The 11,777-nt window shown below is 42.4% G+C and overlaps 1 protein-coding gene across 1 annotated transcript in view; it reads right to left on the reverse strand.

Annotated features, from left to right (window-relative positions):
- Nucleotides 1-5,855: 5,855 nt before the first annotated feature.
- The window catches only part of LOC104537938 (focal adhesion kinase 1-like), a gene marked incomplete at its 3' end in the record, with an annotated part of 10,769 nt that continues 4,847 nt past the window's right edge, over nucleotides 5,856-11,777 (reverse strand). The window contains exon 3 of the mRNA XM_010180962.1: nucleotides 5,856-5,943. Within this exon, the coding sequence (XP_010179264.1) occupies nucleotides 5,856-5,943 (88 nt within the window). The remainder of the gene's footprint in view (nucleotides 5,944-11,777) is intronic.

Raw genomic sequence — 11,777 nt, forward strand, 5'->3', positions numbered from 1 at the left:
CGAGATCTACAAGGAGAACATCAGCATAGTTTTGAGAGTGTAAATCAACTTTTATAGCTAAAAAAAGGTACTTTATGAGGAATTATGGATTTCAAGAAACCCACCCCTGTAACGGATATCTCACTTATAATTACTTTTACAAGCTGTAAAAAGCAGACAGGTGATTTTCAGTTTGATTTGTATTTTTATCCTTCTTTTAAATTTCTTTTTAAGCAGCTGCAATTCTTCCATTTCTTCCCACTTCCCTTTAGGGCACAGTTTATGTGTCAACCATTAACCCTTCCTGACAGATCTTGGTTTATTTCTGTGTTTTAAATGGGCTGCCAGTACCAGAAACGATGCCAGCTTTTCTCCCCATGTCCTTGATTTTCTTCAAAGCTTTTCCTGTCAAAGTCATTTGCTTTAGGTCTCCTATTTTTATTAGGGTATAAGGAGATGTTTTTTATTTAATTAGGTTAAAGAGCCTAATTCCCAGCCTGTACTTCAAATTATATCTCACGCACCGAAGCCTTATAAAACTTTCATCATTACATTATTACAGTAATTGCCTGCACTTCAAATTTCCTACAGGTTGGGGGATAGTGTTATAAAAATAATTTGTGTGATGCATTTATCTGCCACAACATAGAAGTGAATTTTCATTTAGGGCAATAAATTTTAAGTGTTAACATTATTTTCACGGATACTACAACGACAAAGCAGAAAAGTGCCACTTGTCCACAAGAAACTCAGCCTCCTTTTCCTTTAGATAAAAAGCAGAAGAAGAAAACTAAGAATGACTTTTTTCTCTTTTCTCTTTAAAACCAGTTTGCTTATGAAAATGAACTGCATTGCACTGCTCTGGTGAAGCACAGAAACTCTGTGGTGCAGAATTCACCTTAAATTGTGCAGAGCATCATTTACCTGCCCTAAGTGAGATCCTCCTCTCTCTGCTCGCAGTTCCTTCTCTTGTGCATGACACAAACTTTGGGTGATTTTAAAAAGCAAAACCAAAACAAGGTCTAGTCCTACAGTCTCTTTTATTTTATATATATATGTGTATGTGTGTGTGTGTGTGTGTGTGTGTGTATCTATAGAGATATATATATACCTCTGTGTGTGTGTGTGTACATCTCCAGGTCAGCTCCATGCTTCAGGCTAAACAAGACAGCATAGAGAAAAATTCTACACTGATAAAAAAGACCTTTTCTTGTTGTTTGAGATCTACAAAACCCCCAAAAGTTACTTTAAGAGTCTTCAGTTTGAAGCACAAGGAGAGCAACAAGGGAACAGCTGATGCCCAAATGCTGGTTTCCCCCTCCCCATCCATGCAGATGCTTATTCCCTTTTCATCCTGGGATAAACCATCTCCAATTACTGAAGGCCAATGTGTTATTCAAGGATAAATGTGTGCAGGCTCTTGTCCCACAATAAAAGGATGGCAATTCGAGTGGCTTAGGCTGATTCTCATTATATGAATGGTTTTAAAAGCTGTATTTTATCTTGATGGGAGATACGGCTTTAGTTCCTATCAAGGGAAAAGGGAGAAGCCCTTCTCCTTCATTTCCACCTCCCAACAGCCACGTCACTGGAACAGAGGGAAGAGAAGACACTGGCAATGGATTTCACCAACGCTTATTTAAAGCAACAGGAAATGCTCCCAAAAAGTACAAGAAAAATGTGAAGTCTCATTTTCATTACTCAAAACACACCCAAATTTGAATTCTCCTTTTGTAATCTGTTTGCTTCCTCTGAAGCTTTCCTGAAAATGGATTAACATTAATACAAAATATATCTTTATCCTTTTGAGATTTATAAAATGGTCCACTCTAGAAAAAAAAAAGAGGTTACTTACTGATAAAAATTAACCTGGAGTATTTTTACCCAGCAATCTTGTGTACTTCATGTTTAAGGTTTTGGGGGCAGATTAGCGTTCGCTTCGGTTCAGATTTGGGTGCACAATGCAATGGGACACAACTGAAAGCTGGCACAGAAAACCTTTGCAGCGAGCATCTGCCAAGTGTGCAGACAACCATAAATCTGGCATTTCCTCACTTGTAACACTTTAACCTCCCAATTTAAACAACAGCACTGGGTGGGATCCAATGTGCCCAATTTGGCTGAAATTGCAAGCAGTTGCACCCGAAGGAATAATAACACAGTCAAGGCAGAAACAGCACCTAAATGCAAATAAAAAAAGAGAAGACCCCTCTGAAGTGCTGTCATCCACTACTTTAACCTTCCAAACAGACAAGGAAAAAAGACACAATTCTAGCACTCGTCTGCTGATCAGAGCTCTCCACTGCAATGTAAAATCAATGTTGGCCAAGAAGGCCAACAGCATCCTGGCTTGTATCAGCAATAGTGTGGCCAGCAGGAGCAGGGAAGTGATTGTGCCCCTGTACTTGGCACTGGTGAGGCTGCACCTCGAATCCTGTGTTCAGTTTTGGGCCCCTCACTACAAGAAGGACATTGAGGGGCTGGAGCGTGTCCAGAGAAGGGCAACAAAGCTGGTGAAGGGTCTGGAGCACAAGAATGATGAGGAGTGGCTGAGGGAGCTGGGGTTGTTTAGTCTGGAAGAAAGGAGACTGAGGAGAGACCTTAACATCCTCTACAACTGCCTGAAAGGAGGGGGTAGAGAGGTGGGGGTTGGTCTCTTCTTCCATGTAAGAAAGGACAAGAGGAAATGGCCTCAAGTTGCACCAGGGAAGGTTTAGATTGGATATTGGGAAAAATGCCTTTACTACAAGAGTGGTCAAGCACTGGAAGGGGCTGCCCAGGGAGGTGGTGGAGTCCCCATCCCTGGAGGTGTTCAAGAAGCGCCTGGATGTGGCACTTCAGGACATGGTTTAGTGGGCATGGTGGGGTTGGGTTGACAGTTGGACCTGATGATCTTGGAGGTCTCTTCCAACCTTAATGATTCTATCTCAAGGCTCAAAGCTGAAGCACAGCCTGAAACACCAATGCTTCAATGAATCACCTGGCATCAACATCAGTACGACAAATGCTGACGTTACAAACATGGTCCCCCCCCTCACACCCACTGATTTTAATCCCTTGCTGTACAGATTGCAAACCAAGGGCGCTCATGCAAAGTCTGGTTAAGTGCTCTGCTTTTGTACTTCAATTACAGCAGCTCACGCCCACTGCAGATGGCAGAACGACCTCGGCCGATGATGACAAACGGCCGCACGTCAACCCACAAACACTTCTGGTCACAGCTTCTTGACTTGGTCAAGGCTCTTGGAAATAAAGAGTACCCAAAACAAAGAAAAGGTCACCGGATCCTTAAAACAGTCAAAATTAAGGAGGAGGAAAAAACCAACCAACCAAAGAGTTCACATATTAAGCCAAAGCTGGGAAGACTTAAGTGCTTGCACCGATTTATACAGGGCAACGCACCCATGGCAGTGAAAGGGAGCAGCCATGCGTGTGAAGCTCAAAGTGTGCCAGTTTTCAGTTTAACAGCCTGGTAATTGCAGTTTGGGTTCACTGTACGAATAAACTGTGTCTGTGGATGGCGATTAAAGTAACATCCTGTTATCTTCACCAATGCTCTGTGCTCTTCTGGAAGATGAAGATCATTTGAGGGTTCAGGCTCTTACGCAAACTTTCAGCTGCTTTTTTCACGATACCGCTGCTCTGCAACTCAAATTCAGGAAAATAATGACATTTTCTGAAATCCATGGACAATTCACAGGTGACAGAGGTCACCACATTTCTTTTCCTTCCCTATGAACTTTTTAATTTGACGTCGTACATTTTTAATCAGTCAGACAACATGTGTTTCGGGGTTATGGAGTTCGTAATAGGTTCCTAAGAAAGATTTCGTTACAGGCAGCATCTGGTCCTCAAAAAAGAATTCTTTTTATGTATAACCCACAAGACAATGCAGCATTTGACTTTTACATCTACAAAAGCCAATCTGATTAAAGAAGCGTCATTCTGTTGGGTTTTTTTAGTTCTGTAACTGGGTGCGACATTCATTATTTCTAACACAGACACGTCTGTGCAGAAAGCTCAAGATATTCATGTGTATTTATGTACATATCTATCTATGTATCGAGATATAGATGTATAATTATGTATATTCTGTTGTCCTGCCCTATATACAACTCGATATGCTTGGTTAGCAAAAGAGGATGTTAAAATGCAGTGGGAACAACAATATGAGAGGAACAGAATGTGAAAAATCACCTTTCTTTGCTTTTCCACATCCCCAGCTGTTTTCGGTCTGGTTTAGGTGTGTTTTAGGTGCATTTTATGATGCAGCATTGCTGCTCAAATTCTTTTCCTGTCTTCTTTTCATAAGTCACCGGGGTTGCCTTAACACTTCGCCAGATAAAAATAATTGTCCTAATTCATTTACGAGGCCGAGTGAGACTTACAGCCTGTATTTCTTCCTCATGATTTCCCCAAATGTAAAACAGTGTTTCTCGGAAAATGCTGAAAAATATTCCTCTGGCATTTTACATCACTTGCTTAAAATAAATAGTCCCCTAAGGGCACAAATGAGAGGACCCTGCAGGCTTCCCAGCTCTTGGAAAGGTAAATAATGGAGTTTAGGAAATTATTTTGGAGCTCATCACCCACTTCTGCACCACAAGAAACACAAATCTCCTGTGTTTAAAACCGACTTGAAAAAAGCCACTTGCCACTTAAGTAAAAAGGAAGAGGATTCTGTTGTTTCCAGAAGAAACCCTGGCAGCACTAAAAAGTCACCAAAATCCAGACACTTTTAGGCCATAAGAATGTGTGTGTGTACAACAACAGACACAAGACATTTAAGAAATGAGCCAGAGAGCGTTCTTCTACATTCTGCTTTCTGTTGAAGTACTGGACAGAGGGGAGGATTATGTTTTCCTCTTTTTAGAAACTTAACATTTAATCAGAATTACTGGTTCCTGGCTCCTCATCACAGACGTGTCTGTTCACAAGGGCAGCAGAGTGCCACGCTCTGGATCAGCTCCCGTTATATCCTAACAGATAGGATGATGCTCATGAATTATGGTACAGCCCAAGCAACCAACCTGAGATCAGGATACTCTTAAATGTGACAGAGAAACATTTGACTTCTTTAAATAATCTAGATTAAAACTGATCCGCCATATAGGAGTGTAAAATATTGCTTAAACCTATGACATAAACACATACCTGGTTCATCAACTTGTCACCACTGGTAACACAAACTGTTAAGCACCAACAATATATTTCAGTGTATGAACATCACGTGCCATCCAGACACTGGAAAACCCACCTAACAAGTACCAAATAACTCATTTTAGGTTTGAAATTTCAGGTGTGCATGGAGTCTTAGGGGATAATTTAACCATCCCAGTCCAAACTCCTCTACACGATACTCCGTATCTTTTTTCTGTTGTTTTACTTTGAGCTTGCCAGTCTAAAAGCGGATTAAAACTATTTATATTAAGAAAATGAAAATTTAGGTGCCTAACTGATAGCAACTTTTACTATTATGCAGCTTTACTGATCAACAAGAGATACTCAAATCAAGAAAATAACCTTAATAATATGAGGGGAAAAATCATGCCATGGTTGTAGTGAAACCGCACACTTGCACTTGCAAAAATACAGAAATTCAGCAATTCAATAAAGCGTGAAATACCTGTAAGAAGCCAGCTGAACAACAGTAAATTTGATCTGAGTTAAGAAGATAACTGCAGAATTACCTTGCCTTTGGAAAACATTCCCCATCATATCCCAACAAGAAAGATGCCATGGGCTTCATGCCCTGTCTGCTTTACACATGCAACCTTTAATGTTCCCACTTTCTGTTTCCACAGTATCCACATAAACCAAACCAGAATTTTCCAAATTGATACCAGCAAAAGAAAAAGTAGAAGAACTCAACTTACCTGCTGATAGAAAAAATTTAGAGTGGGTTTGTCCTCGGTGAACTGGTTTAGAAATCCTTTTGGCAAGTATCGAATTCTCAATTCATATCTGAAACGCAAGAAAAAGTGAATTGAACTTGTCAGACAAAAATAAGAACTGTGATTTCCTCACAAATAAAAGACGTCTTCAAACATTCTTAAAAATACGGGTAAAATTGAAACAAACTCAGAAAACTCAGGGAAAATGAACCGGTTTGCAATGTGATAGTCCTATTTTTCAAGTACACAGTACACCACAGAGCGAGCGAGATTCAGAATTAGCCTTGAGTCATGACCTCTGCTAAATTTGTATCCCTTCTCAAGCCCTAAACTACTGCTTCCAAACCCTAAATTTAGCGTTATTGCTTGTCCTGTGGTTACAGCCCACGATGTTTGACACACACTGCACGCTTCCTCTAACGCATGCCTGCAATGAAATTCTGGTAATAAACGTCCTCATCCCTTTGGGTGTGCCAATACAGCTCACCCTAAATATAAACCTCTTTACAGCCCTTTGTCAAAATAAGTTTATTTAACAATCTGCTGAGGTGAGACATTGGCCCAGGTTGCCCAGGGAAGCTGTGGATGTCCCCTCCCTGGCAGTGTTCAAGGCCAGGTTGGACGGGACTTGGAGCAGCCTGGGCTGGTGGAGGTGCCCCTGCCCATGGCAGGGGTTGGACTGGGGGAGCTTTAAGGTCCCTTCCAACCCAAACCATTCGGTGATACAACAGACTGGTATAAACAAAATAAAAATTCAAAGTCACAGTTAAGATAAATTCCCCTGCTTCTGCCATATCCATTAAATCTACCACTGAACACCACTGCAGAAACGGATATGGAATAAAATAAATCTATGTAAAAATGACTTGTTTGCATTGGCTCTATAACACGGTACATTTCAGCTGTCTTGCTATATTTTAAGATTAAAACCAACACTGGTCTCTGAAAACTGCCTTTATCGATTTCTCATCATTTTCCAGGTGCATTTTCTCCAGCTCTTCTCATCCTTTATCTGTTTCTATTCAAATTCCTCTCCCTGGCAGCAGGTTTCCACATCACCTTCCTCACTGCATGAAACAGTGAGTAGGAAAAATAAGGAGTATTCAACAGTGAAAATCCAACCTTTGAGCAAAGAAAACTTGACTGACCCTACACTTGAAGGTGACTGGGTTATCCACACTGCAGCACCTCCCACTTAATTGAAACGCTTTCATCATTTCCCATTGGAGCTCCGCTCTGTCAGAGCACTGCATGTTAATACCAAATTAATACAAAATCTGGTACCTATTCTGTAATTGCTCCGATAAATCTTTGTGAGGGGCAGGCAAATGCATAGCAACGGTTGATGTGCAGCTCGAGGGTATTACCACTGCACATGAGAATTCAGAAATCAGTGAAGTCAGCTAAGGACAATTCAGGATCCTGCAAACTAACTCTGGCCACATTTTCTCAAGCACAAAGCTACGGCTTTACCTGAACTGATTTCTATGTGCTTGGTTTGTGTACGAGGCAGAATAAGAGCACACGGCACATCTGGGTGGGCAATGAATGGACATAGGGTTTTCCATTATTTCAAAGAGAAGAAGAAGAAGTTAATCAGTGTACCTGCCCTAAGGAGCTGTATTGGATGCCCAGGTGTCAGCAGGGGGGCTGCAGTGAGGCCTCTGTGGGGAGAGGCCAGGGCTGCCCCTTGTCGGACACAGCCGCTCCCAGCCGGCTCCACCACAAGACACAGCTGAGCCCCTCCGCCAAGCTGGGGGCACTGGCCAGGGGGAAAACAGGTTTCAGAAAGGGCAAAAGGCAGCACAGGCAGAGGAGGAGGAAGCCAAGGAAGGAGCAGCAGCAGAGGGACCCCGAGGCCGCAGCAGGAGGAGGGCAGGAGGTGCTGCAGGCCAGGAACAGGGATCCCCTGCAGCCCTGGGAGACCCCGCTGGAGCAGAGACCCACCCTGCAGCCCGGGGAGGGCCCCACGCCACAGCAGGGGATATTTCCTGCAGGAGCTGTGGCTGTGGAGAGCCCAGGCGGGAGCAGGTTGTCCCTGAAGGACTGCAGCCTGGGAAGGGCCCGCGCTGGAGCAGGGAGGCGTGTGAGGAGGGAGAAGTGGCCGAGAGGGGCTGTGATGGACTGAGCGCAGCCCTCATCCACACCTCGGTGTGGGGGAAGAGGAGTCGGGAGGGAAGGGGTGGAGGTGGGACTGGGGGAAAGAGAGTGAAAAAACCATCCTTCTTTCTCACTATCAGAATTTATTTTAATCGGCAATAAATTAATTTTCCTAAATTTGAGCCCGTTTTGCCTGTGACCACGCCTGCTAAGCGCGCAGTCTTCACTCTTGACACACAAGTTTTCTCATCCTATTTTCTCCCTCTGTTCTGTTGAGGACAGGGAATGAGAGGGGCTGGGAGGGGGCAGCCAGCCAAGGTCAACCCACCTCAGGGGTATCAAGTGCCTGTCCAAGGAGATCTTTTAAATCTTGGAAGGGAAGTGTTATGATTCAATGCATTCGTTTCAGACACCTTATCTGATAACAGATTCTGAAGATGGGGCTGAATTTTCACACAATACAGATGAAAAGAATCCTTTATGTGGTCTCCCAATGTACTAAGAACAAATGTTGACTGGCAGTCACTCCACACCACCTCTTTTCCTATTTTTCAGTCATCCCACAAGCCAAAAATCAGAGACCATTCAGGCCTGAAGACATGCATATGGAACTCATCTCGGACCTTCAGCAGAGTACATATTGCCTCAGTCACCCTGATCTAGACCAGGATGTGGAACACCTTTACTCTGGGATCAAAAACATACATTTATATATACAAAAAGCAATCCTTCTCCTTTACAGGGACTTGACTGAGGAGCCATGAGAAGTTCTGCTTTTTCCAACAGGATCTCCTAAGAAAATCAGGTAAGGCAGAGCATTTTGGCTGGGACAGTCACTGAGAGTGACCTTCATTACCTATCTATAACCCAATCTCTGACTACACCTATGGGAATGAAGAAGCTGACTTCCAAAGGCCAACTCAAGGTTGGGCTTGATTTTCAATATCCTATAAATGTACTGTCTTGGAAATGCAGCCAACCGATGAAGATGACAGGTCCCTTTCCCACAAACCAGGTCTGCTTTCTGAGCAAGGATCCCATTTTTGGTGGAGCCAAAAAGGAAAGGATGATCCAACTCTTAATATTTCATGACACCAAAAGAAAGAAACTCTCCAGTCTCAACCTCATAGGTTGCTTCCAGCAGGTTCAGATTCAGTTCACATCAGTGGAAAAGTAACCAAAAAGGAGAAGATGGGAGCAAAAAGGGCAGACAAAGGAGGAGCCTTGTGTGGGTTTAATGATCTGAATAGGCTTGCTGAAGGATTAGACAAGCATTAAGGCTCGCAGAAGAAAAGGGAAAGGACTGGATAACTGCAAGCAAGAGAGGGGAGAAGACAGAGTGTGGAGAGGAGAGGTGCAGGGCTGTTAGATCCACTTAGTCAGCTCATTAAATCATCCCGCAGGTGGTCTGGCCGTGGGGTCAGTGCCAAGGCGTTTGTACTGCAGCTGTCAAAGTTACAGTACAGGACTGCCAAGCACTGGGGCGTCCTGTGGGGCAACTTCTACCTGTTGGAGCCTGAGCATCAACATCGCCTGGTTACCAGGACCTGCTTTAGCTACAAACCTTAGGTACGGAAATGGATTACGTCTACCCTGAGGGGAACAACTTGTTACTCAAATGACCAGGGTTGATGCTATGGTTTCAGTCCCACATCCTGCTAACCCTTGTTCACCCAGCTCAGGGTAAAGACAAAGGCTAAGTGAGGAAGGCTTTCATCTTGGAAACATCCAGTTACTGAGATAATAATAATAACAATGATTAATTTCTCCACTGAAAAGTGAGTTCAACGCATGCCCAGGTCTGCCTTGCTCACATAAACACTAAGAAGAAACATGAAGCAAACAAATTCACTCATTATTTGTCTTCCCCTAAAAAAACCTTGGGATTTTGGTTGTATTTCACTTCTCATCTGGGATCATCTCAAACACACAGGTATCCAGGCCTTTATACAAGCAAATACTTAAGGAAGAGTTAACAATTTATGCTACTGTAAGATAACCCTAACAGCAGCAGTGTCACTGGAAATCCGAAATGAAGAAAATTGCCAGACCGCATTTGGAAGACTGCAGCTAATTTAAAGCAATTGCATGGATTACACTCCAATGATCCACTGCTTCTGTAGCACTAAACCTCGCGTATCTCAAACAAATAAGGCAGTATTACCCAACATGACATAAAACATAACGGACTCCAAAACACTCATTTCCAAATAAACTGCTACAAACAAGCACGCGAGCAGTTCCAATAATTACAACTCTGATCGGTTTTGGCACCAAGACTTAAATGCATTTGCAATTTTCCGGTGCTGGATGGAATTATCTTCATTGCAAGAGAATAAAACAAAACGGGAAAAGGGTGTTTAGTTTGATACACTTAACTAACACAAACACCCCTACAGCAAAGAAACAGTGTAGGTGCGGGCACGTTTAATAAAAAGCTTTTGTCTGAATTTTAGGGCCAATCGTTCTTCTTTGTAGGAAAACCTGAAGTGTTAGGACTCGAATGACTTTTTTTAAAAGCTACAAGACAATTCAAGCCTTTCCTATACTGTGCAAAATCCAAACCCTTTTTTAGCAAGAAGTTTACAATAGCGTAAAAAAGCAAACATGAAGGTGGGGGGGGAAAAAGACTTCCAGTAAGCAACGATTATTAAAATTTAAACAACCCACACAAGAGGCAATTACTTGTTTATTAACACTATAGGAAGCTTTTAATTGAAGAACCATTCCAAGACTTCTCTCCTTTACTAATCTAAATATTTTTACAAGTACTGTCATAGGATCCTAAACACTCCGTGCTGTGGTATTACAAATATGACAGCAGCGTTTTGATCACGCACAGCAAATCTGCCCGGGTTTAAAAGGTACGTCAGGCTGCATACACTCGATTAAACATTAAATGGCACTCTGGAAAGGTATTGAATAATTTACACCTTATCACAGCTCTTTCCTGAGTATTTGATACAATTCCTGTCCACAAACTTCAAAACAATCACCTAACTTTGCTTTTAAAACTGATTTAGCTTTGTTCTGCGAGATGCATAATGCCAGCTGTGCTGTCTAATGAAACGGGGACTGACACTTGTACACCATGTAACAAATTTCCATTGCATGAGTTTTACACATCTTACACGCAGCCACGCAATGGCTTCAGGAATCCCCTATTTCCTAAGCTGGGATTGCACAGTTATCATCAATGAAAAAATTATTGTGAGAAAATACTGATGCACATCCCAGAAACAACAAAATGTAACGTGCTGAGAAGAGAACGTGCAGCATCTCTGAAACCTCAGTTTTAACCATTTCTAATTGGTAGCATTTGTTAAAATCAGGCCCCTAAAGAAAATTTATGAACTAAAGACTGCAGACTGCGACAGCTGTATGTGTGTATATGTGTCCAACAACTCCATTTGCAAGAAATTAAGTATAGAATATCTACAATAATTTTGCAGAAGATATTTGTGGCCTTGAATACAACCAGCAACCTCTGCACAAATGGTGGTTATGAACAGAAACCACAGAAAAACCTGCCCAAAACTCCTGCAATGACCCAGTAACCACAGTAATCCGAGTTAGCCCTATACTTGGTTTAATGGTATTTTACAACTCTGAGCTCCCCGTCTTCTCTAGGAGACCATCGTGTCTTTCTACAAACAAAATCTTCTCAAGAAGATCTCAGTTAGAAGGAAGGCAGTGGTAACTCATTGCTCTGGGTCTCAATTCATGGCCCAATAAATAGTTTTCCAATGGAAAAGTTTTATAACTGCAGTGGGATAAACTGATCTATTCACTGCATTGCACTCT

Source organism: Mesitornis unicolor, unplaced genomic scaffold (genome assembly GCF_000695765.1).
Source record: "Mesitornis unicolor isolate BGI_N332 unplaced genomic scaffold, ASM69576v1 scaffold17773, whole genome shotgun sequence".
Lineage (NCBI taxonomy): Eukaryota > Metazoa > Chordata > Aves > Mesitornithiformes > Mesitornithidae > Mesitornis > Mesitornis unicolor.